The sequence below is a fragment of the Ochotona curzoniae genome, unplaced genomic scaffold (genome assembly GCF_017591425.1).
Source record: "Ochotona curzoniae isolate NIBS_2020 unplaced genomic scaffold, NIBS_Ocur_1.0 contig_3190, whole genome shotgun sequence".
In the NCBI taxonomy this organism is placed as follows: domain Eukaryota; kingdom Metazoa; phylum Chordata; class Mammalia; order Lagomorpha; family Ochotonidae; genus Ochotona; species Ochotona curzoniae.
The window spans coordinates 14,863,723-14,890,822 of NW_024465751.1; the positions used below are offsets into that span (position 1 = coordinate 14,863,723).

General features: G+C 41.0%; 1 protein-coding gene across 1 annotated transcript in view; it reads left to right on the plus strand.

Moving 5' to 3' along the window:
• EIF3H (eukaryotic translation initiation factor 3 subunit H) overlaps positions 1–25,647 on the plus strand; it is an 87,818-nt gene extending 62,171 nt beyond the window's left edge. Inside the window, exons 3-8 of the mRNA XM_040979388.1 lie at positions 10,350–10,517; positions 12,058–12,157; positions 13,259–13,408; positions 21,343–21,463; positions 23,647–23,779; positions 25,391–25,647. Of these exons, the coding sequence (XP_040835322.1) occupies positions 10,350–10,517; positions 12,058–12,157; positions 13,259–13,408; positions 21,343–21,463; positions 23,647–23,779; positions 25,391–25,488 (770 nt within the window). The 3' untranslated portion in view covers positions 25,489–25,647. The remainder of the gene's footprint in view (positions 1–10,349; positions 10,518–12,057; positions 12,158–13,258; positions 13,409–21,342; positions 21,464–23,646; positions 23,780–25,390) is intronic.
• The last annotated feature ends 1,453 nt before the right edge of the window (positions 25,648–27,100 follow it).

Genomic DNA, 27,100 nt, shown 5'->3' on the forward strand with positions numbered 1-27,100 from the left:
AAAACCAGTTCTCTAAAAATAATTTCTTGACCCACAGAAGTAGTATATTCTCTGGATTTTAAATAGCGTTTTTGAAGACTAGATCATGGTGATAACCAGTTAGCTTCGTCCTAAGGTTATTCAGCCATTCATCTTGGGTTAGAGATCATTCCTAATTCATCCAGGTTTTTAATTGCCTTATGAAGTGTGTACTGCTTCTCCCATCCCGACTTTTCACCCCCTCCATTAAAGGAGACCTAGCCTGAGATCATTTGTCAGTTTATACAGCTAATGTGTGTGAAATACATGAGTCCACATTAGGTTGGCTGCTGCAGAGCTGAGCAAGCTGGTGCCACCACACGCTTTGCCCTGTTTTCACAGTTTAGGAAGGAGTGTTGGTACCCTGGTAATTAAGTGGTCACAGGAGAAATGTAGGCTAGCTAGGCAGTGTTAAAATTCTGTTCAGTATGTTTGTGTGAATTCTTCCCTTTACCAAAGGTCATGGAGAAATAATAGTGTGAAAAAGTAAACAAACAAACAAGCAAAACCACTAGGTCTCTTCTTAGTCTTTCCAGAAAGTGCAGTGCAGCTACAGTTGTTAAAATATGGTGTTTGTAAGGGTAGTGCTTATATCCTTCATTTGTGTCCTCTTGGCATTGTACAGCTCTCCCCGTCATTTATTTATTTTTCTTTCTCTTTCTCTTTGTCTTTCTCTTTCTCCTTCTCCTTCTCCTTCTCCTTCTCCTTCCCTCCCTCCCTCCCTCCCTCCCTCCCTCCCTCCCTCCCTCCCTCCCTTCCCTCCTTCCTCCCTCCCTCCCTCCCTCCCTTCCTTCTTTCCTTCCTTCTTTCCTTCCTTCCTTCCTTCCTTCCTTCCTTTGTCTCTTTCTCCCTCCTTCCTTCCATCCCTCCCTCTCTTCCTCGCTTTCTCTTAAGATTTGTTTATTTTTATTGGAAAGGCATACTTACAGAGAGGACAGACAGAGAACGTCTTATGTCCACCAGTTCATTCCCCCAGTGGTTGCAGTGGCTGGAGTTATATTGATCTGAAGCCAGGAGCTAGGAGCTTCTTTCACATCGCCAGCGCTGATGCAGGTATCCAAGGCTTTGACTCATCCTCTGCTGCTTTCCCAGGTCATAGGCAGAGACCTGGATGGGAGGTGGAGCATCCAGGACACGAACTATCTCCCGTATGGGATCCCGGTGGTTGCAAGGCGAGGATTTTAGCACTGAGCCATTGCACTGGGTCTTTTGATTTTTGTTTTTCAATAAAACATTATAAATTACTTTTGTTTTGGAGAAGGCAAATTGCACTTTCAAAAGTAGTAACCATATGAACTGTATGAGGAGCAAGTAAAAGGACTGATAACACGTGTCTTTTGTCACTGAGACAGAAAATGCGGATGTAGTAGATTTGGAAGATAGGAATGCAAAGAAGCAGCTGGGCTAGAGTAAAGGTTTTTTTTTTTTTAAGATTTATTTTATTTTTATTGGAAAGGCAGATATACATAGAGGAGAGACAGAGAGGAAGATCTTCCGTCTGATGATTCACTCCCCAAGTGAACGCAACGGTCGATGCTATGCCAATCCTAAGCCAGGAGCCTCTTCCGCGCGGGTGCAGGGTCCCAAAGCTTTGGCCTGTCCTCAACTGCTTTCCGAGGCCACAGGCAGGGAGCTGGAAGGGAAGAGGGGCCGCCGGGATTAGGACCGGCGCCCATATGGGATCCCGGGCATGCAAGGCGAGGACCTTAACCACTGCGCCACTGCGCCGGGCCCTAGAGTAAAAGTTTTTGAATTGCTATATCATGTGGTTGGAGGCTGAAGTCATTATTTTGTTTTATAAAGTATATATAAAAATAAAAAGTTGCTAGTATTTTCATTTTTTATTTGAAAGAGATACTCCATTTACTGAATCACTTTCCAAAGCCTATAGTAGTGGTGCTGGGCCAAGCTGAAGCCAGAAGCCTGAATCTCCATCCATGTAAGGGACCAAGTGCATGAGTCATAGCCTGCTGTCTCTTACGGCATGCATTAGCAGGAAGCTGTAATTGCCGGTGGAGCTGGGATGTGAACCCAGGCAGTCCAGTCAGGGATGGAGGTGTCTCACAATGTGTCTTAACCATTGTTAAGACAAATTCCAGACTCAAAGCATGTTTCTTAGGAGTTACGGCCTGCAGACACAGATATGCTAACTGCTGGCTGGCAGTGTTAAAGATGGCAGTTTGGGGATCCTAGTGAATGTAGTACTCACTAAATTATTTCAGAATGAATAAAGTGAAGTGATTCTGTGGAGTATCTACCAACTGACTTATATGCATATCCTACAAATGTTGCCTCTAATAAAATGATTTTTTGTTCTGTTTCGAATATTTAGTGCTCAGTATCTACGCATATCATTCTGATTTTATACATTTTTAGTGTAAAATTTGTAATTTCCTACAGTATGAAAACAGTTTTTAAAAGACGTTGATTTGAAAGAATGACAGAAGGAAAAGCACAGAAACAGATACCTTCCATCTTCTGATAGCTCTCCAGAATCCATGATCGCCAGCACTGGGCTAGACAGGAGCCAGGAGCCAGGAGCTCAGTGCTGGCTGGCGTCTCTATGGCTTGCGGACACCCAGTAAGTAAGCCATCCTCTGCTGCCTTCCCAGCAGGAAGCCCCAGTAGCCGCAGAGTAGCCACGACTCAGAACGGGTACTCAGCTGCTTTGCCAAGTGAGAGTTTTGCCTACTATAGCATAACTCACATGCTTTAGAATGGTAATTCATTTTATAGTCCTTGATTTTTTTGTTTAGTTTTTTTTTTATAGTTGGTATACGATGTTTTCCATGTTGGAAAAGTATCTGTGAGATTTTTCTCTTTCTTATACATTTTAAAATTCAGACTTATAAAAAGGCAAACAGAATTATCTTTAAATAAAAAAATTGTCTTTCACTGGGTGCTGCAATAATATTTCATGGTAGGACTAAGTACTAGCTTTGATGACCTTTTTTTTCTCCCCTTGGATAATTTAATTGGTTTTTTCCCCCTTTTTCGGTTTGAATTCTGGAATGCTGATGCGGTTCTGTGCATCTTAATGGGACTGTCTGTACTTAGTTTGTTTACATTTGCCTCACCTTCAGTTGTTTCTATCTCTCCCTCCCTCTGTCTCTCTGTGTGTGTATATTGTGTGTATATATATATTTATTTGAAAGAGTTACAAAGAAAGACTCCTGAAATGATTGCGGCGGCCAAGGTTGTGCTAGTCTGAATCTTGGCGCCAGCTGGGAGCGTCCACTGTGTCCCCTGTGAGGGCGGTGTGTGCCCGAGCCCTCAGGCCTTCCTCTGCTCTGCCCGGGCTGGCAGCAGGGAGCTGGTTTGGAATTGGAGCACTTGAAGCAGCTACCATGTTATTTGTAATTTAGACATTCTCTAATGCTGATGTTGCTGCTTATTTAGTTTAATTCGGGCTACTTCAAGCCCTTTGCTTATAGAGCAGATTTCGTGATAACTATGAACTTTTCTAGAACATTGATAGTAAGCGAGCTTTTAAACCACTTCCTTCTCTGAGTAGTTTCTCTTGCCCGACTTTGTGCTAATACTGCACGAGTGCTGGGTCTATTACTTAATTGTAGTGAGCCAGCTCAAGTAACGATCAGTAAGTTATTCTTACTGTAAGAGTTCTTCATGATAAGGAGTGAAGAACGCTGGGTCCCTGGCCCGTCAGGTGAACTCACTTTGCATCAGCACATCTCCAGTGACACATAATTACCTTACGGATGGCTGTCTGCCGTCCACTGTCTGCAGGTGTTTTCGTGACCGAAGGCACAAATGTGTATGTGTTCTAGAGTCTCATAACCTCAGAGAAATAAGATCTCTTGGCTGTGTTTCTTGATTTGTTTAAGAAGATAATGTGTTTCCAGGATGTACATGTTATTTTATAAATCCTGTTTATTTCATAGAAGACGTCTGGAAACACAATAAAACCTCCAAAAAGGCATTTTTAATTGTTGTCAAGGCTTTATGGGATTTTATATATTTTCTGAAAAATTAAGAGGGAGGAAGTATGGAGGAGGGGCAGGGAGAGAAGGGGGCAGGGCCGTCCCCACCTCTGACTGACTCCGCAGCTGCTGAAATGAGCCGAGAAGCCGGTGCAGGTCTCTGAACCCTGCACCCCACACGAGGCGAGACCCAGGTCCTAGCTGTGATGGTCTCTGTGAGTTTTAAAGATAATATAAATTACAAGAGTGATAAAATACACTGATTCCTTTCAAGTACCAGTCCTGTATTCCCGCTTATCATTCAAAAGAAATTATTTTGTTAGAATTCTCGAACATTTCAAAGAATAAGTTAAACTATCTAGATTAAATGGGCTGCTTTTATTTTTAAAAAATTCTATAGAATTAAGACAGGACTTCTTTTATTCTTTCTAAATGGGTAATTTTCCAGATAAAGAGGAATTTGTACTGAACCACTAAATTTATATTGAATTACTGAAATTGTTCAATATTCACAGGGTGAAACTCATGACTGATGTATTAATTGAGACAATAAAGAATATGTGGTATAGACTGAATAAAAAGAGAATGTGGAAATTTTAAGCAGTGTGTGTACTATTTAATTCTCCACCCAAAGCTGACTCCCATTTAATTCCTTTTTTCAGATGCACATTCTGTTTGCTTAGATCTGCATCTGCTACTGGCTTTGAGCGTTGCCTGAAACGTATGTGCAGCTTGGCAGAAAGTCTTAGGAGCCGGGGAAGGCGCAGAGTGAAGTGTGTGCTGTGAGGTGTCGCTGCAGGACCTTCCCAGTCCCAGTCCCTGGCGCTCACCAGCCTCCTGTGGCCCTGCTGGGAAGGGCCTTGTGATTCGCTTTCTCACAGCACCACTGCCAGAACAGAGGGGAGTTTTGTGCATTCCACTTCCCTGTTGTATTTGTCAGCATCATTGATTTGTTGCAGAGACGGTGTGGGGTTTTGTTTTCTTTCTTGTTAAACCGTTGTTAGCATCTCCTGAATGAGCTTTATTGCTTGCTGCAGAAAGATGTGCACTAAGTCTGGACTCTGTTCTAGTTGCTTGGCTTGTGCAGGCCATCTGAGATCTGAACCAGTGCTTATTTGCTTCAGAGAGCACAAAAAAAAAAAAATGAAGTTTTTCAGGAGTTAGATTATGTATTTGTGATCATTGTTAACTCTGGCATTTGAAACTGTTAGTTTAATTGCTAAAGATCTCAATGGCAGTTCTCCCTTTGATTTCCTGAGCAGGTATTCAGTAACTGTGATTTGTTGCACAGGTCTGTGATATCTGTGTGTTGATTCAGAAACATGACGTGCTTCACTAATAAGCAGCCAGCAAGTCGCATAGGCCTGGGCTTTGGAGTGAGTCTGAAGACCAGCTGGAGTCAAAGCCTTAGCAAAGAGCTTTGCTGCAGGGCCCGTGGCTGTGGCAGCTCGGTGGTTGGTGTGGAGAACATGGAGAACACGTGTAGGGCGCGTTGCACTCAGCGAGTGCTGGTTTCCTGCGCCTCCACCTTCCTACCCCTCCGGTCTCTCTGTGCCTTTAAAAAATAACTTTTATTTTAATGTATGTTTAAATGATCCAGATGTGATAAAGTATTAACTCACTAAAACAATAGTGCTCTTAAAGTGTTTTAAATATTTTTAAATTTGAATTGCTTTTTGTACATGATGAGTTCTCTAATAAGAAATTTGAGGAACTTGTTCTTAAGGTTCTAGGTAAGATTTTTGCTTGTTGGATGTGTTGCAACATTTTGTTGTGGTTGTTGCAGTTGTGTTTTGTTTTTAAGATTTATGAATTTTGCTTGAAAGTCAGGGAGAGAGAAGAAGAGGGGAGGGAGGGAGAGAGAGGGAGGGAAAGAAAGAGAGAGAGAGAGAGAGAGAGAAAGATAAAGAAAGAAAGAAAGCTTCTATCTCCTGGTTCACTCTCCAGATGGCTGCAGTGATTGGAGCTGAACTGGTCGGAAACTGGGAGCTTCTCTGAGGTCTGGCACGTGGGTGCTGGAGGCCAAGACTTTGGACCATCCCTGCTGCTTTCCCAGGCCCTTAGCAGATAGCTGGGGTGGAAGTGGAAATGGAAGTTGTGGGATGGCGCCCTTATGGAGTGCTGGTGCAGCCTATGGAGGACTACTCCATATGCCACTGCACAGGTCCCTGTGCTGCAGTTTTCATCCCCTCCTCCTACCTCGTCCCAGTCTGTTCCGTGGTGGCAGTATTTGTTCTTCATTCTTCTTCACTGAACAGTTTTGCCTTGGGGGCAAAAATTTAAAAATCATAGTATCAAAAAGCTTTTAAGGGCCCGGCGTGATAGCGTAGTGGTTAAAGTCCTCACCTTGAATGCGCCTGGATCCCATATGGGCTCCAGTTCTAATCCCGATGGCCCCGCTTCCCATCTAGCTCCATGCTTGTGGCCTGGGAATGCAGTGGAGTATGGCCCAAAGCCTTGGGACCCTGCATCCATGCATGGGAGACCTGGAGGAGGTTCCTGGCTCCTGGCTTCGGATTGGCTCAGCTCCAGCTGTTGTGGTCACTTGAGGAGTGAACCATCAGACGGAAGTTCTTCCTCTTTGCCTCTCCTCCTCTCTGTATATCTGCCTTTCCAATTAACCACCCCCTCCCCCCCATTCCCTGATTTAAAAAAAAAATACTTTCAAAACAGGTAAAGAATTAAGGTAAAAAGAATACTGGTTAGTTGTTTTACCTAACTGGGCATGTCTGACCCATTGTCATTTCCGGTGATTGTCAGGATAACTCCAGCTGCAACATTCAAATCAGTATTTTTGTATTGGCAGATAAAACAAGACAAAGCCTATGGATTGTGGTAGATTTTTTGAAAGGAATGGTTTTTAGGCCTTCAGCCTCAATTAAGGCAGTTTTCATTTTGGGCATTTTAGATTTGTCTGACAAAGAAGGTATCCGGAAACAGTGAGTGAGTGTGCTGTGCAAGGAGCCCTTTCCCTGTTGTAGACCAGGCCCTGCTCTGCTTGGGAGAGGCTTACCCAATTCAGAAAATTGTAGACGTTGAAGATATTTCCAAAACTTTAGCTCATTTTTACAGTTATTCCCAATTTTGTAATTTGAGTTGGCTTAGTAGGAACTACTAATTTGTCTTCATAATTCATGTGCTGCATATGGCTTCTCAGTAGGATGTTTGCTTCTTTAAACAAGAATACTAAAAGGTTCTTTCCTAAATTTATTGTAATATCCTAAGCTCTTTCTGCCGGACATTATTGGAAAGTTTTAAATAGTCTCTTCCCTAAAAGGATCTTTTTCTTCTCTGTCCATCTTTGGGATTTTTCCCCCCAGTAATGTTTAACTATAGCACAGAAGGGAATGTCATTGAATTGTTTTGGGTTCTGGTGGATGTGAGCGGTAGAGTGACCGGAGCAGCCGTGTGCATTGAGCTTCCGGAGGCAGTGGAAGCCGCGGGGCGCGTTGCCGGCAAGGGGCTGCCTTTGTGTGATTCTCTTTCTGAGGTGCAAGCCGCTCTATGTAGGATGCTCTCTTTCTTTGTTTTATATACTCTTTGAAAAACTGCAGCGCTTATGCAGGTGTGACTGCATGTAAGGAGGCAGATAGCACCACCTGACATTCGTCAGGGCCTGTGAGCTGCACGTGATGGGGCATCAAAACCATAGCCACTTTCAGGTAGCGGAAGGCTCCTCCCTCCTCCACCTTACTAAGTGTTCCAGCCGGTTAGGGTCTTGCGTTCATCTTACACATCTGCTCCCAATACAACTCTTGAGAGCCACTATCCTAGCCCAAAAACTATGATAGAAGATGTTGTTCAGATGATTAGGCTCTTGACTGACTGACCAGCCTTTGTTTCCCGTGTCAAATCACCGGTGTGGATGGAGGGTTAAGTGGATGGCAGCTGGTTCATTTGGTTGATTGTGGCTGCTAGGAGTGTCATTTTCCGTGGGACAGGCCAGCTGTGCTTTTCTTAGCCCTACCTAGGTTTACCACTGAAAACTTGCTGGGGCTGATTGTGTACTATTTGTAACTCTAGGTGAGAGCAGGAGGAGGAAAAATGCTGAGTGAAGGGAGATGCACATTGCCCAGTCATGTCAGCAGTGCGGTGGAGACCATGCTCCTGGAAGTCTGGGCTGAGTGGGAACTGTAGCTCATGTTTCTTGGCTAGTATATCATCAAAGTATATCAGTTCCTTTTGTTAATTATTGTGTTAAGTCCTAGTGACCTCTTTGTGCATGTATGTTTTGGACCAGCCCTTGGCACACTGTACCTTCACTTTGTAGCTCTAGCATGTCCTCACCTTTTCAAGACTAACTTGCAGCCCTTATTTGGACATTTAATTGTTAACATATGCTGGGAAGTGCCTCTGAGGGATGCCTTTATCTAATGGTGTGTTTTTAATTTTGAAAATCTGAGTGATAAGCCCAAGCCCTGATAGAGAATGTCCTGACAGTTTACATAGATGAGGCCCGTGTGTATTTTATTATGTTTAACAGGAAAATTCCAATAAATTGTAAATTTTTAAAAGCAATTTCACTTATTCACCAGTCATTGAGGTTGACCTTTAAATTTTTAAAAATTCCTCCACGATGCTACGTAAAATGAACGGTCCTAGACCATTTTAATTCGTGAATTCTTAGTGCTGTTAGGAGATCTAGTGTATTCAGGCTATTTGAGGAGAGGTGTAGCAAGATTACAAAATATTTTCCTGAGAAATTTGTTTTTATTTCATATCATAATATATGAAGCCCTGTTTTAGAAAAATTCTTATTATAATAATTTGTGTATTCCAGTGAACAGTGTGGGATTATAGCATTTTGACTGACATGAATGAGTTCTTGAATCTCTTTCAAGATGGGAAGACGAAACTTTGGGGGATGATGATTCATTGGGCAGAAAGGCCTCCGTGTGAGATGGGAGGGTCCACATCTCTCTATTCCAGATTGTTTTTTTTTTTTTTTAACTGAAAGTGACCTTTGCTTATGGTATAATTGCATACAGCTTTAGGATATCATATTGATTTAAAAAGTTTTACAAGATGGTTAAGTTTTTAAAAATAGTGCTTTAGAATATAGCACAAGTTCTGTTTTTTTTTTTTTAAGCTATTTCCAGAAATACTGCTTAGGTATGGAAAAATAAGAGATACTAGTCAGATCATCTCTATGTTAACACTTACCCCCTTTTATGAATGAGCCGAACCTACTTCCTCAACAGAGCCACTTGAAGTACGTCTGGGAGTGGTAGAGCTTCCCGCTGCGCTGCAGCCTTCTCAGCGGCTGAAGAAGGCCCCTCTTCAGCCCCGTGAAGTAAAGGATCTGTGTCTTTCCTCTTAACTTGGTCAGCAAAAGAGAAACTTAAACAGTGTTATTTCTTGAGTAGTTGGTATGTTGGCTACCACCTTTTGACTTGGAAATTACAAACCTCTATTGAATAAGCAGATGTAATATTTATTTGCCTAGTAATGACTGCTGATGAAAGTATTCACTTGAGGGAGGTTCTTTTGTATTTTGTGATCTGAACTCTTTAATAAACTGGAGCACTGTAATCAAAGGAATGAGATACAACTTTACTTTTGCTAAAATCTGTGAAATGATTGGGTTTTGCATTAAGCATTTTTACTCAGCATGGTTATGCATTCCTTAGGATGAAAAGAACTTGAATTTTCTCCTATATTGTGTATCTGTCTTAGAAATGTTATTTTTGCACCTTTTTTTTCTAATAATACTATTTTAAATTAGTACCATACATTATACTTGTTGAGATAAGTAAACTTTTGTTCCATACATTGATAGAGATGTGGTTCTACTGCGAGGAAGGAATAATGTCTGTTACTTACACAGAGGATTGCAAGGGTTGGAATCCCTTTGCACACTTGGTTTATGCAGCAGGGGGCACCAGATGAAGGCAAAAATGAATGCTTGCATTTTAACTCAGCTGCGGCCTGTATCTGTGTGTGTGTGTGATGTCGCAGCTAATTGTTTTCCTTTAATTTTCTTGATTTTGTTTAAATTCCAAAAAAAAAAATTCTTAGAACCATATAAGAACGAAATTTCTTATAATCACTACTTTAATAATTGTATAGATTTTTTTCCCCTACATACTTGCAATTTTTAAAGGTTTGAAAAGGAGAGTGGAAATTTCATTTAATAAATACTTTACTGTTTAGAACAAAGCATTAATACTGTGCCTTTAATATTTTTTTCTAAAAATGTTTTTTCATTAAGAAGGGAAAACCTTGGTGATTTAAAAGGTTAATAATGACTTTTAAATTTGGAAAACTTTTCCTTAAAGCTAATAAATAGTTAACATTAAAAAAAAATTTCCAGAAAGACTTATTTGTGGCATCATTAAGGTTTTGTTTTCCCTTTTATCTGCCCTCCCTCTTCCCCCTCCTGCCATCCAGTTCAGTATCAGATGGAGATGATGCGAAGCCTCCGCCATGTGAACATCGACCACCTCCACGTGGGCTGGTACCAGTCCACGTACTACGGCTCATTCGTCACCCGGGCCCTGTTGGATTCTCAGTTCAGTTACCAGCATGCCATAGAAGAATCTGTGGTTCTCATTTATGGTCAGTAGGAGATTCCGCTAATATTCTTTTCTTGCTTTAATATGACTACTACTATTTTTGATTTCCATCTCTCTCTCTCTCTCTCTGAGAGCAGCTTGGCAGGCCCTCTCAAGTAAATACCAAGCTCGTTTCTGCAGCAGCCCGAGCAGCAGCTCCGTCTAGACAGGGTTTCCTTCTTTCTGTTTGTTTTTCTTGCTATCAGAGCCCTGATGTGTACGTTTTGGAATGCTGGAGTAGCTGCTTCATTTTTATTCCTCCACCTCCCCTCCCTTATTGAAGGGGCTGGTGGAACTAGACCAGATGTCTAACAAACCCCGATTGCTCGAGTGTCTGGCTCTGTACGTGACTGACCAATCATAACACATTTTGCCAACATTTTTTTTTTCTCTTTCTCTCTCTCTCTCTCTCTCTCTCTCTCTCTCTCTCTCTCTCTCTCTTTTTAATACCTCTGACAGCAGCATACAAAACCTGGACTGTTTCTTAGCACAAAGATTTTTTTCTTTTCGGCCTATTTAATGGTGTTTCCTCAAGCTCTCCAGACCAGATGTTCTGTGCTGTATCAGAACTGTAGGCAATTTAACAGCTTTATAGCCTCCCCCTCCCCAAACACTCGCAGTTTGCCATATCTGGCAGACTTGCATATAGTTTCCAGCTGAGAAGTAAATGTAACGTCCTGAGTATCTGTCAGAAAAAATACTAATGAATACGATCAGTCTTATGAGCTGCCCCAAAATTGTTTCAGTATGTTAACAATTGGATTACAGTAAAGAACAAGTTGTTAAAGTGTACTTATATTGGCTGGAAACATTGCATCATCAGACCTTGATGAATTTTCCACTTGTTTCAATCTATTTTGGTTTTCATTTTATCACCTATTGCTAAAAGTTTCACTGTGTTAAATTTCAGACAACATGAATGTTAACACAGGTTTTAGGCGAATATTGGCATGCCAGAGCCGTTATCATGCTGCAAGTGCTAAGCTCCCTTACTCATGGAGTGTTTAAGCAGTTAGTTTTGACAAAATTCGATTCTCTGAAACTTAAAAACACATTTCTGTGATAACATTCTGACTTAGTGGTTGTGTTTTTAGAATCTGCTTTAATTAAGAAATGTGAACAGTGATTATTGGGTGGATAAAGTTTGTTGACGTTTTCAGTGCAGTTGACTGAAGAGCACAGCTACATGTAGCACAGATTTGTATGTTTAGTACTTTTCAGTATTTTCTCTAATTTTACAAGATGTATAGAATCTGATGTTGTTTTCAACAGCTGCCTGCTTTTTGGTGAGGACTGAATCCAGAAACATCAATTCTCTTGGATCCTCTGTTTTTATTTTAATGGGAGCAAGTTATTTTACCTATTACAAAGATAAAGTGATTCTTAGAATTTTGCTTTTACCTGGTTGCTATGCTGCTTTCAGTCTGCTTGAAGTTGTGTTCTGATTTTCATCTTAAAGGATTGTGTGATAAACAGCAGAATCCATCTCGTATGAGCACTGGTAATAACACAGTTCTTAGCAATTTCTCTTTTTCTTATTCAAGATCCCATAAAAACGGCCCAAGGGTCTCTGTCGCTAAAGGCATACAGACTGACTCCTAAGCTGATGGAAGTTTGTAAAGAGAAGGATTTTTCCCCCGAAGCGTAAGTGATTTTGAGGGGCCTGTGAGACTTGTGATGAAGAACTGGCTATTTGAGACTAGGTTGCCACGTTTACTGTTGTGGGGTAGTAATGCTTTCGCCATGTGGAGTGGAGTGCAGAAGTTTCCTACGTGCCAAGCGTTACTTGATTTCTCCCCTCCCATGTTTAAATTGTTTATGGAATTTTTTGTTCTCACTAAGGGTGATTAATTAGCTGTTGGATTTGAAGAAGTAAATGATTGAATAAGGGGAGATGGAAAAAGTAGCCAGCGGCCACTATTGTGAACTCTCTCTCTTCTTTTGGGCTCCTGTCTCCTGTGAGTGGGACCAACTTATGGAGTTAGAAACGAAGAATTCATGAAAGAATGGGGCGAATTTATGAAAGAATGGGGCTTACTGGAAATTGTGTCAGTGACGAGTATGCAACTAATTGCCCTGTTTTAGTGATGCTGCTTAATGGCACTTAAATGTTTGCCTTAAAAGTTGAAGTATTTAGAATATGTTAATTTTTATTTCTGTGATAAAGTATATGGTTGTGTGTGTTCTTGATATAGAACTATTCATCTTCAGTTTCCTGTTTGTTCCTGAAAATAATTAAGGTGCATAAAATTAAAACAGGAAGGCTAAACTATAAAAACGTTCATGCTTGTGGGTTTTGAACTGTTGTATCTTCTGTGAGTGATCTAGTTGTGCTTGTTTTAGTTTAGGAGGCTTTTAAAATTAACTTTGCAAAACTTGGAGTTATTTTTATTTACTTTAAATATTTTAAACATAGATTGTGTAGCATAACTTACTGTGACGTGTATGTTTCAGTATCAGTAACATTTTTAAAGTGCCGGATTATGAAGAATGAATAGACTCTTGCCAGGATTCTTATGTTCTGGGCTAACAGCTTAAATACGGGTCATTTTCACTTACTTTCGGCTCTGTACGATCTAGTTTCTATTTCCCCCCAAGCTCACTCACCCCCCAACCCTCTTTTTGAGGACTGCTAGTAAGGCAAAGATTTTAGAGAGGACCCATAATTAGGCAGAATGTATGAAATAGTCAATTTAGCACTTACTTCTGACCACCCGGCTAACGTATTTTTAACATGCTTCACAGATTGAAGAAGGCAAATATCACCTTTGAGCACATGTTTGAAGAAGTGCCGATCGTAATTAAAAATTCACATCTGATCAATGTCCTAATGTGGGAGCTTGAGAAGAAGTCGGCTGTGGCAGACAAGCATGAGCTGCTCAGTCTTGCCAGCAGGTAAGTGGCCCTACCTAATGAAAGTCATGGGTGCTGCCCCACCCCCAGTCACTTGCTGCAAAAACCATCCTGTTACTTAGAGCTTATCTGTGAAACAAGAAAAAAAAATCACTTAAGAAAGACCATTTTGAGGCTACCAAGATGTGTGTAAAACTGTGTAATGTTTGTCTAGCCGTCTTAGAATCCTTGGGCAGTGCCGGACTGATGAAGTGAAGCGGTTGTTTGAATGCTAACGGTTCCTGTTGTAAGATCTGCTGCTGCCTTTGCAGTATCATTTGTGCTTGGATAGGGTAAATGCCCACAGGGGAGGGCTTTTTTATTTGACTCAGCTTTATTTATTGTGCACTTTCCCTGGAGGCCTGTGGCATTGTGTCTGGGTATTTAATAATGCTCAGGGAAAAAGGAGCTCTGCTCTCTCTTACATTTGCACTTGCTCACACACAACCTCTGTCAGTAGTAAACTTCTAGTTTCCAGCTAAAAGCAGGCTTTTTTGATTCTGACACTGGCTTTTGCTGTCTTACAGAACAATGACATGACTTGCTTCAACGTAACTACCTTAGCTGCCTCACTGATAAGATACTATTAAGCTTATTGGTTACAATGCTGACTGGACATTCATATGCTATTAGTGCCTCTTCTCTCCCTTCCCTCCCTCTTCCCGACTCCTAGTCTTAGTAGAAACATGAACAGAGTTGCTTTCTAGAGTTCCCCTTAAATACTCTTTCAGCTCCGTGTCTGTGTACATATATGTGTGTATGCTTGTGTGACACACATATATGTGTGTATGCTTGTGTGACGGCAGAGGAGTAGCAGCAGACCTATAAAATGACATGAAAGAGTGAGCAATCAATATATGTTTGGTCTTTGAAGAAACAGGATGTGTTTTCCTAAGCAACCAGTTTGTAGCAGAAAAAGTTATTTGTCAGGCTTGAAGTTGTCCTAGAAAAAAGCTTGTGAAAAAGAGCCTGCAAGCTTTGTTCCTCTTTGGTAGCGGTTTGTTAGGACCAAATCCAGAGTCCTTCATGCTTTGGTGTGGGTAGCAGTGGTGGAGTACCACCTTCTGGCCCAGGAATCCATTATTGCAAGCACCAAGAAGTCTTTACTGGGCAGGGAGGTGGAAACTGAATGGTGAATAGAGTGCTAACCAAAGAAACCAGGTTGCAAAGCACCAGAGTGTGCTGTTTGACTACAAACATATATTCAGACTAGTTTTCTAATTTGTGTATTTTAGAAGGTCATATTTTTTGTGTTACTTTTACAAACACACTCATCACACCTATATTTAAAGCATTGATTTAAGAACTTTTTTTCAACCAGCAAGGTCACAATTTGATCTATTATGTTTTCAGCTATGTAATACTTTTAAATTTACTACTTGAAAACTCAGGCTTGTTTAATCCATGTCTTCACCTTTTTCTCAGGTCTCCTTTCTTGAGGCCACAAAACAAGTAACAGCCCACTTTGTGCTTTCACGTCCGTTGCCTCTGAGCTGATCTATAATGTTCTGTTTGTCAGAGCAGCTAAAATCTAGAGAAATATTTCGTTACAGTTTTGTCTTGTGTTTTTTTGTGGAGCCTTTTGCTGTGTACCTGAAGTGACAGGGAGGGTGATTGCTGTTCCTGTTGGGAGAGCGGAATCAAGCATCCTTGAAGCAGTGCTTCCTATCAGTGTGCAGTTCCGTGGAGTCCCATTGATAACAGCATTGTTCAGGACTCAGTGCCTCTCAGTTCTTGCTTCCTAATGCAAGCTAGCAGCACACTGATATTGGGCCAGTTGTCCACAGAATCATCCTTTCACAGCCCCTGCTGGTCTTCCCCTCACAGCTCATTTTGTGGATACCAGTTCTCTGATTTACCTGATAAATTTGTCCTATGTTATTTAAAAAAAAAAAAACATCAAAACACTGTATTCCATTTCATTTAAAGGAAAGCAAACCCTAATTTCAAAATTTAATTTTATTATGTGGAAATTCTAGTAATGCTTACCACAATAGCCTTCACTATTTTCTGTGTAATAGAGGCCTTGAGCTTTTCACACATGAAAAGCAGTTCTGCTTCTATTTCTTCCTTTGAAAAAGTCAACGAAGGGAGGGCATCACCCACTAAGGATAATAAGTGTAAGTGCATTTTTTGGCCCAAACAGACTTAACATTCCATGTCTTGGTTCGCATCTGTTTAACTTAACTGTTCTTAGTTCTTTGTTTCCTTGGCAATAAAATAGAAGACTATGTTATAGAAACTTGTAACAGTTAACTCCTTGTTTGAATATTCTGGTTGAACTAATACTGAAAAAATCCACACCAAATTGTTCTTGGTAGTGGGTCTAATTTTCTGTGGATAATCTGAAATAGTTACTTATTTTAATTCCTGGTGCCCTTCAACACATATATTGTATGAGAGTTTTTTTTTTAAAGTGTTTCTGATTTGTATTATGAATGCTTACAATATCTTGAAAAACCCACATTTGTGTGCTTATAGCAGCGTGGTAATACCTTATTTGTTTATTGATTGATGGTATTCATGTAGTTGATCAGGTTGGAAGGATTCAGGGTCAGTGGAAAGTGGGTGAGACCATTGTTTCTTTCTTTTTTTTGTTGTTTTTTGTTCTCCAGTATCTGGGGAAAGGGGGTAGACATGTGGAGAAGCTGCATCCAGTCTCCCAACTGATGGTTCACTTAAGAGCTGGGGGTGGTGACTGCCTGAGCTAGGCATGACCTTGGATGCCTCAAACACTCATGGATACTGAGGTTGGGTACAGGCTGCGCTGGTCCATGTTGTAGCACCTGCAGCACACCCAAGAATAGGTTGTGGGCTGGGTTGAGCCAAGCCGCAGCATCTACCATTTCAGACATAGGCCAGGAGGGAGGGCACAGACTATTCCAGGGAGTGAGCCTGGTGGGGAAGCTTGAGCTGGCAGGTGGGACATAGTTCTGCTAATGAGCATGATTCAGGCCTGGGTAGTGGTCAGGCTGGGCAAGGCAGTTCCACCCACCGGCAAGTATGTGAGTTGCTTCTGAAGAAGTCAGATTGGGCAGGGTCGGGCCAAACCTTAGGACACTGGCATGTGCAGGAGCCAGCTTGGAGTATGGAACATGCCAGGCTAGACTGTCACACCTTCCAGCTTGCGTGAGTCAGGGATGGGAGCTGGGTTGGGCTCCAGTACCTCTCAGCAAGAGTTGGGACTAGGGGATGATTGGGACTAGGCTGCAGCATCAGATGGCAGTGGCTGAGAGAGGGAGTGGGCTCTGCTGAGCTGTGCCAGGCAACCATTGGCATGCATGAGATCTGTGGCTGGGAACAGGCCTTATTGGGGAGCTAAGGGGATGCCCAGGTTGGATTGTGGTTCCCACTGGTGAGTGTGAGAGTTGGAATGGGAACTGCTGTCTGGTCTGGACATGGCTGTAGTGTCCCTCAATATAGGTTTGGACTGAGTTTGGGATGTGCCAGACTAGGCTAGACTCCAGCACTCACTGGTGCTCAGGAGAGCCAGGATGGGTGTAAAACAGGCTGCGATAGGTCTTGGCTCCCACTGAACTGCTTCAGAGTTGTGTTGGGGCGTGGATCAGGTGTGGTTGGGCTGTAACTCCCAGCAGTAAGAACTGGGATGGATGGCTGGTTGAACAGAGCCGTGGTACTTTCCAGCCCAAGATGTATGCCAAGTCAGGCTGGGCCAAGCACCCACTGGTGTGTGCGACATCTGTGGATAAGAGGAAAGCTGATAGAGGAGCTTGGGGAACTCGTTTGTCAAGGATCGGTTCCTGCAGCTGAGTGCAAGAATGAAGGCTGGGTACAGTACCAGCTGGCATATGTGCGGGTCATGTCTGGGGGCAGGATAAGGTGCAGGACAGCTGGGTCAGGCCACAGCACTAGCCTAGTTCACATTAGGGCTGAGCCAGGTTGGGTGGCAGCACCCCCCTGTATGAGCTGGCAGCAAGTGCAGACCAGGCCAGGTTACCTGCCAGCAAATGCTGAGGTAAGGTTGGCCATGCCAGACTGGCCCGCAGCACCCACCAGTCCATCTGAAATATTGTGGAAAGAGTGTGAGCCTGGTAGGCAGGCAGCATGGGCTCTGCTGCTGGTCAACTGCTCTCACTGGGAACCATGGGAATATGACTGGGACAAAGCAGGCCAGGCAGGGCTACAACACCTGTTGGTCTGCATGTGAACTGTATAGCGGGAGAGCAAGGTTGGGTACACCTTATATTTAAAGCATTTTTAGTGGAAAGGGTGGATCTGTTTTAATACTACATCATTGCTAAAATTAGTGTCTGTTGTCTGTTAAAAATTGGTACAAATAATAGCTTTTCCTCTGCACTTTGCTGCACTCTCTCCCTTGTTTTTCTCTTCTGTCATTTATCTTTATATAGCCTCCCAACCACAGAGTTCAACTTTTTCTTTGATTTCCTTTTGTATTAAATGGCCATAAGTAACTTACTCAACATAAGAAACTCATCCTGTGGCTAGGGGCATTTCTTTGACTTCATGAAGCTTTATAGGCCTTAGTTCTTTGATTGGCCCATGCCTCTGCAGGCCAGTGGCATCCTCTCTTCCTGCCCTATTGATCCTCCCTGCCTTCCCTCAGATTTTGTTTCTCTTTTTTGTTTGTTTATTTCTTAGACTTTTCTCACTAAAATCGTTGTTTTTTATGTTCAGCTCCTTAGACATGAAGAAAGAATACAGTGACCACCCAACCTAAAACCTTTACATGAATTCATCAGTTGTATGTTTGCTACAGCCACACCTCTTTATCTATCTAGATAACTTTTTCTGAACCATTTGAAGTAAATTTTAGATATGACTTTCAAGTTCTAAATTCTTAAGTGCACATTTCATAAAGTAAGGACATGTAAACTTGTAAGCCTACCTCATTTTAAAACTTAAACACTCAAAAAATAACTTTTGATCTCCTGCCATTTTGCTGTATTTTCACCTGTTTTTTTTTTTTTAAGATGAACTTTTCATAGGAATTTCTATACATCACCATATTTCCTTATTTGCCACTTGTCCCCAACACTTCGTACTACACCATATACCATTGTGCAGCATTGACCTCTCACCAAATTACAGGAGTGCCTTTAACCTTTACTTCCCTCTTATGTGCTTCCTTGTCACAGTTGTTGTTTCTCAGGCCTTATCTCATTGATAACCCAATCTTCCAACCTGGTTGTTTTTTTCTCTCAAAATTTTGCTCTGTAGATTGGCTCTCTCTCTCTCTCTCTCTCTCTCTCTCTCTCTAACTGAGTGAACTTTGTTGCCAATCCCTAGATATTTCAGGACCTGTTTTCTCTCCTACTCCAACCCATATGCATTACTGGGGTAATTTTTGTCTGCTGTGTCCTTCGCTATCTTAGGCTGGGACCTTTTAATTTTTTCTTGCTGATTATTTTTAGAGTTTTCTTTTTTTTCCCCTGAGTTAAGTGATCTTAGTAAATTCAAGTTGTGTGCTCATACTGCTCTTTTGCTTAAAATCTTTGTGTTTCCTTGTTGTTCTTAGAGTAAGAGCTAAACATACAGTCCAGCTTCCAGGTCTGTAGACCGTGGTCTTTGTTTGCCTCCCTTACTTTGTATTTCTGCTTTTCCTAGTTCTTCTCAGTGTTCCCAGTAGGGTTCCTGCTGTATTTAATTATTGACACTTTTCATGGGGTGTTCTCTAAGTGGGAACATGGGGTTTGTGACCATTATCTTTGATATATTCTTTTCCATTCTTGCCCGTCTGTCTCTAACCCCTCCTCAAAATCCCAAAATTTAGTGATCTTATAATCAGGAAAAGTTTTGACATAATGCTACCGAAGTATTCTTTATTCTTCTGTGGTACAATTCTTGTAGCTTTTACTGGTTTTCTGTTGTATTTTTATGTTTGCATTCCTTTCTTCTTGTAGCGTTAAGGTCAACAATATCTTTTATAATTTAATGCTTGGTTTATATTGCAGTGACTTGAAAGTATGTCCTGAGTAATATGGGCCGAAACAATGTGAGATGTGGTATTATTAAACTCTTCCTAGAGTTTCCTGTAAAACGGTGAACTGTTAACTGGAAGGAGATAGGAATAAGTACTCACCTGCCATCCTAGGTGGGGGTTAATGTTTTAACATTAAAATTGGTTCATAAAACTGTTGAAATAAGATAAATATGAAATACAGCTAAACATTAAAACTTAGTTTTTTAGACAGTTGAAGTCGTTAAGCATGATTGTTGGGCCCTAGTTACTGAGGAAATGGTGGACGGGGATGAGGAGATAAATTTCTCCTCCATATCAGGTCTGTGCTCTTTCTTCACTTTGAGAAGAAGGCAGAGCTTTCTGATTTTGTTGAGGTTACAGACAGAATCCATATTTTAAGTAGACTTATTTATATTCATGCCTGTTATTTTAAAGCCATTTATTCCTTAGGCCTTTCCTTTTTTGTAAATGTGATAACCACCCAGTTGGCTGTTCAGGCCAGGAAATGAAGCATTCATTGTGACTTCCCCTCCCTGTCAGAGATCACCAGCTTGCCTCCAGATCAGTTCTTCTCCCTTCACTCTGGGCACTGCCCACAAACCTAGTTGAAGCTACCACTTCTTATCTTTGGCGTGTCACAGTAGTATTAAGGAACTACAGTTATTTAAATAGAGATAAATTCACCAATTTTACCTTTTTAAACTGTCCCAAGGCAGTGATTTGTAGCATATTACGGTGTTTGACAATGTTAACTAATTCCAGAATCTTTTCACCACCTTGTCACCATTAAGCAGACACTCTTCCCTGTCCCTTACAGACAGTAGTTATTTTCTGTCCCTGTAGATTTGTCTGTTCTGAACTTTATCAGTGGAATCCTACAGAAAGGTTCCAGGTTTTGATTTCATTGTCTCTCTATATTGTAGCAGAGTGATGATCTCAAAATTGAAAACAAAACAGTCATTCGCATCAGAATTGGGAAATCTCCGTTGTTTAGTGTGTGGAGGTGTGTGATGCTGATGGGCTTCCCATGTGCACCTAATGTGGTGGCCTTTTCTGGTAGCAGATGTGCTTACTTGCCCATCAGAGACCTTCTTCACTTGGTGTTTTCTACTAAGAATACTTTGGTGTGACTGATTCTCAGTCTCACTTTCAGCCTGTTCTCTTGTCAAGCAGGAGATGTGACTGTGCTTTAACGAAAGCTGCTCCTCTTCTCCAACTCTAATTAGTTACATGCTCAGTGAAGATAGAGACCATCCTGTGTCATTCACTGTTCTCCCTCTGTTTCATAATACCAAAGCTGGCACATCATAGGAGGTTACTAAATATGTCTTAAATTAATGAATGTGCCACTACTTTTGTTTGAAAGCTATTTTTAGCACACAAGTGTGGTGGCTGCTCAGTCTTTCCCAAAGTGGAGTAGTTGTAGGCTGAAATTAGTGATGGTAGTAGCCATTGTAACAATAATCAGCCTCACTTTATAAAGAGATTACAGTATGTGAGACACAACAGAAACTTCTAGACAGAAGTTTTCTGCTACCATTAGAAGAAAAAAGACAGGAAGAAAGGAACCTCTTATGGCTTTGCAGAATTAACACCATTGTTGCCTATGTAGCACCTGGTGAGCATAGTAGTCAGGTGTGAGGTGTCTGCATGACTTGCCTAGGCTCTGGAATATATTGCAGGCGAGGAGGTGTTGAGGGGAACAATTCAGGTTTTAGTGGGACTTCTCAGTGGTGTGTGTGGCAGTTCCTATCTTGACATACTTATTATGTCACCATGAAAAATTAAGCTATTTTAGGTGCTTCTCGCATTGCAGTTGTTGGTTCAAAATGAAAAATTTAAACAGGCTGTGTTCTCTCCCCCATGCTGACTATACACGTTTGGGTGCCTTCATTTTTTAGCAAAAGGGAGATCAAGTTAACATTTCAGGACTTCACAGTCCTGACAAGCCATGGATTAAAGCAGAATTTGCCATTCTAGTTCCTTTATGTTTCAGCAATCACTTGGGGAAGAATCTACAGTTGCTGATGGACAGAGTGGATGAAATGAGCCAAGATATTGTTAAATACAACACCTACATGAGGAATACAAGTAAACAGCAGCAGCAGAAGCATCAGGTTGGTATTAATGGGAAAATTCAAGTATTCTAAATAGTATGCTTCAGGGGTCATATTCAGAATTATCTAAATTACTTTTGGTGAAGCATTGTGCCCTGGTAACTATCATATTTCACATTATTTTTACACAATGTGTTTCTGATAGATTATTTACATTATAACTTAAAAAATAGCTTTTCTTAAAGAGAAGTGGTATATTAAGCTAAGGATAATGCCAAAGTTATGCAAATAAGAGATACATTTATTGAGAAAATCAGAAGCAAAGAGATTTCAGAGTGTCACAGCTCCATTTCTTTACTAACTATAATTGGTTTGGTATAGGCTCATTGCAGCATAGTTAGCAATCTTCTGTTCATTAAAAAAAACTCAGCGATTGTGATTAAGAGTAGGTAATGTTGATAGGAAATAGTAGACCAACTGCTGTGAAAAATAGATAGTATAATACAGACAAAAAAGTTAGAATTACCTGAATATTCTAACGTAGCACACATGTCCTGCTATGGCCATTTAACCTTTTCCTTATTAGTGTTGCCTGAAGCCTAGATATTTTGCACAGTTCCTGGAGTATTATTTTGGGACTGTAATGTTCGGAATATTCTTAGTACTTGACTTAAGAGATACATTGGTTCTGAAATGCTTATCTGTGGAAGTAGTGTTTGTATGTGTAACTACTCTGTGTTCATTAAAATCTGCTTTAAACATGTTATTAAATATAGACTTCTTAGCATAACTACATTGATCTGAGAGTACTGGGTTGCATTTTTTTTTAACACTGGAGTTTGTATAGAATGAAAATTTTAAAACTTTGATTTTGCTATGTTTGAGTATGTAAATCTGTAAAGTATCTTTTAAACTAAAAGATGGTTGTTAGAAATCTTTGGTAACCTCGTGAGGTAAGAGGGCCGCTCCAGATTGATTTGGTCATATTCTTCCATAGAAAGGACATTTGCTTAAGGGATCAAATTGAGTATCAGTTACCTATGAGACAATTAGATCTGAAAATGCTCTTATAGGTACCATTCAAAATTCTGATGTCTTAAAATTTTGTATTTGATATTTACTCCCACCTTGTAACCTTTATAATCCTTTTTAGAGTTGTCTTATTTCCAGTCTTGTACCCTGTAGTAAGTACTGAAATCTTCACAAAACAAGCTAAACTACTCCCCCCTTTTTAGGAAGAACTGTAATTTTTCTTAATTTTCATTGGAATCCAGGGACTCTACAAGCTCAATTTGTTTTCTTATTGCCTGACCTTTTAAACTTGTTTATGGAATGATAGCTCTGTCACTGGTGGGAAAGGTCCATAATTGTAATTGGTATGTACATGTTTGCATTGATATGTGCCTTTGAGTATGGCTCTCCCCATCTTCTCTTCAGAGAATCACAGACATCCAGAGGTTGGAAATATTGAGTCTTTTTCTTTTTTAAAGTTTTTTTTTTTTTTCTTTTTTTTCTTGGAAAGGCAGATTTAGAGACAGAAGGAGATACAGAAAGAAAAATCTTCCATCCACTGATTCACTCCCAAAGGGGCCTGCAATGACTGGAATTAAGCTGATCCAGAGTCAGCAGTCAAGTGTTTCTTCTGGTTCTTCCACTTGGGGACAGGTCCAAAAGCTTTGGGCTATTCTCTGCTGCTTTCACAGGCCACAGACAGGAAGCTGGATGGGAAATGGAACAGCCGGAATACAAACCATTGCCCATATGGGATCTGGATAGTGACAAGGCAAGGATTTAGCCACCAAGTCATGACACTTAAGCCCCTGAGTCTTTTTCTGAGCTAGCATTGATCCTTGACTATAGAGTGAAGGCACAGGTGGTTGTGTGTAAAAGCTGCAGAGATAACATGATCGATACTGTTGCTCTAAGTCAGAAGGGAGTAGTTGCTCAGTATGCTCTTTCTTGCTACAGTTAATTTGAGGCATTTATCCCATTGGTCTTAATAATGAAGGTACTCCCTTTGACTCACTAGTTAAGAGCTTCCTTGCCTCTAAGACCTCTGGTAATTACATAACCCGTTTGGCTTTCTAGGTCATTAGTTAAATAAACTTAGAGCTCAAAATGATATATTCAGGTAACATAGCTTGTCTTTAAACAAGTTAGCAAATTACGAAATAGGATTGAGATCAGTGAGATTTTGCTGATGTAGAAAGGAGGTCTTTTTCCCCCTCTTTTTTGAATTTTAGTATCAGCAGCGGCGCCAGCAGGAGAACATGCAGCGTCAGAGTCGAGGTGAACCCCCACTCCCAGAAGAGGACTTGTCCAAACTCTTCAAGCCACCCCAGCCGCCTGCGAGGATGGACTCGCTGCTTATTGCAGGTACTGTTAACCTTGTAAAACACAGCTCCCTCTCTCTGTTCCTTAGGAAGCAGGAGACACTGAGAAACAGATAAACACAAGAATATGCTTTGCATGAAAGCCAGTATATTTAAGATGGCTAAACAATTAATTTGAATTTAGTACTTAAATTTCTGCAACTGGAGATTTTTTGTTACTCGTGCTTCACACGAGTTGCCTTTTCACTTTTTTTTTTGAGATGGGTAATATAAGCTGTTTTAAAGAGAACTTTTTTTTGACTCATCTTCCATTGAATCAAAAAGATGCTGAGAAAGATTATAACAGAAGATCATGTAGCTGAAGCCTGTTTACTCTTTATAACACTGCACAGTGGGTACTTCTGTTGATTTTTCCAATTTTTCCCTTACTTTGAGTTAAATGGTGACATTGTGGAGATAATTCTGAATAAACATTGCCTAAAGATACATAACCTTTATCAACTATTTTTTTTTTTAAGATGCATTTGTTTTTATTGGAAAGACAGATTTACAGAGAGAAGGAGAGACAGATTTTCCTGCTTGTTCACTTCCCAAATGGCTGCTGTAACTGGAGCTGAGTCAAGCCAAGGCCAAGGGCAAGGAGTCAGGGTCCCAACGACTTGAGCCATTCTCCGCTGCCTTCCCAAGCCACAAACAGGGAGCTGGATTGGAAATGCAACAGCTGGGACATGAAATGGTGCCAAATAAGAGGGGCTGGTGCTGGTAGATGGAGGATTATTAGCCCATTTGACCATGCACTGGCCCTTATCACCTCTTTTAAGTGATCTTGTGTCCTAAGACTTGATTTGGGTATATAGCATTTATGCAACTGTTTCAGTGAGAACTCAGTTTCTGTACAAATGTTATCAAGCACAATTTGGTTCTTTCAGCTAGTTTTATCAGAGTGAAAATCCTTCTCAAAGAAAAATCGAATTTTTCACAGTTTTCTTGGTTTTGTTGAAACATTTTTAGTGTGTATATGGAAAATCTTAAAACTTGCTAGTACTTCTATCAATTAAATTTGGGAAGCTGAGACAAATCTCCCTTCTCAAGGTCCATTCCAGGAAGAATTATGCTTGTATCTTCAGGAACTATGTACCTGCGGTGTCAGAGGAAATCACTGATTTTGAAATCAGTTCTAGTTCCCTGCTCCTGAGTGAATTCTTCGTTCTTGCTGTCTTGCCTGGAAGCACTTACGTATTTTCAAAGCACGTGCTCAACACTGCTGACGTGTGTTCGTGTGGGCAGCTGCCTGCAGCCTGCTGAGGAGAGCCAGTTCCCTTTTCTCCGTTGTCTTCCTTCAGAGTTGCTCTCATCTGCCTAGGCATTGCGAAGTCATGGGCGGTTAACATGTTCTCAGGACTGATTGCCATTTTCAAATGCTGCTGCTCTCCCTCCATTCTTATTGTTAGCAAGAGTGGAAGGTAGCTTATTTAAACAAACCAAAACTTACTCTCTTTTTCATTCCTAATGGTAAAATTGAAAATTTGATTCTTACTGTGAACTCTGCATTCAGAAACCAAGCAAAATAGTACTGATCGTATATGAAGCAGTTGTCAGGCTCGTGTTACCATTTGTGCAACATTCCGACTGTCTCCCTCTCTCAAATGCACAGGCCAGATCAACACTTACTGCCAGAACATCAAGGAGTTCACTGCCCAGAACTTGGGCAAACTCTTCATGGCGCAGGCTCTCCAAGAATACAACAACTAAGAAAATGAAGTTTCCAGAAAAGGAGTTAACACGGACTCTTTGGCAACCCTGAGGAGAAATACACTCGCATAATCAGAAGCACAGAGAATTGCTTTACTGTTGTTTTTGCTGATACTGTCTTTGTAATCCAAAATAAAATAAAATAAAGCAAAATCTTGATTTCTTGTTTGATATTTAGATATCTTTTCTATATAGTTGGGTGTTGTTTTGCTTATACTTAACTTGTTTGCAAAAGGTGAAACAGAAGTTTACCAGAGGCTGAGGCCAAAGACTTCACTGACCTGATTACTCTTCGGGGGCCGCATTTCAGTCTTTGTCCAGCACTGTGTATTTCAACTCCTTCCCTGGAGGCCACCACTGTCAGTTTTTATACTTTGCTGTTCTTAAATGAATACCTCTGGAATCCTGGCCCTGGAATCATTTGACCTGTATTCCATAGGTTGAACTGTTCATTTATTCAGGTGACAGCCAGCCAGTCCCAATACTGACTGGCCACAGGAATTTTTTAAAAAGTGCCAGAAATTATGTAAAAATAAAACCCACTTTAATATATTTTATTTAGAAATCATTTTTTTTTTTGGTCTTTCTTTACCATGAAAAATACTGCTGAGGCCAGCTCTGTGGTGTTAGCAGGTGAAACTGCTACTTATGGGTACCAACATAGCATATAAATGCTGGTTTGAGTTTTGACTGCACCACTTCCAGTCCAATTCCCTGCTGATGGCCTGGGAAAACATTGGAGGAAAGCCCAAGTGCTTGGGCCCCTGCACTTACGGAGACCTTGGTGAAGTTCCTGGCTCCTACCTTCAGACTGGTCCAGCTCTGGCTATTGAGGACATTTGGGGAATGGATCAGTGGATAGAAAGTCTCTCTGTTTCTTCCACCCACTTTCTGTAACCCTGCCTTTCAATTCAATAAATGAACTTTGAAAGCAAAATTAAAAATAGATTCTGCTGTCAGTGTTTTGAATGGAACCAAGAAAGAATTGGAAAAAAGATGGGATTTAATGATTTTGTATTTGAAAGACTATCACAGATGTTGCTGTGTATGTTAACACCTAAGATTGCTGAGGGTCTAGCAGCTGGTGGGGGTGTGCCTGGGAGACTCTCGGGTAGAAACCCGTGAAGGACTCACAGAGGGAGATAGAGGCTCCGCGACATTGAGGCAACGTTGTTTGAAAGCACCCCTGAGTCTGGAATCAGCAATCAGATCAGATTGAAACAAATTCCTCACTTTTCTGAGCTGAGAAGTGGGAACGAGTGAGCGTCCTCATCGTGAGGTTTACAGTATTATACTGTAGTGGTTTTGTGACACAGACATTTGCTGTATGTTTATCATGAGGGGTTGTAAGCAGGCAGTCTACCCAGGATATTAAACTGGGTTGTTCTTAATTTGAGTTCCTTGAGCTTTCCAGTATCCAAATACTTGCTTGCCAGTGTAACCATTTTCCTTGGGCATATTTCTAAATGTGGACTTAGAGGTCAATGGGTATGTGAAATTTAAGGGATTTTAGGTGTATTGCTAACTTGCATTCAGAAAAGGTGCTGCTCTTTGCACCTCTGCTAGTACTGACTCCTTATGTGTGTGACTTTGAACTAAGGAGATGTGTGTG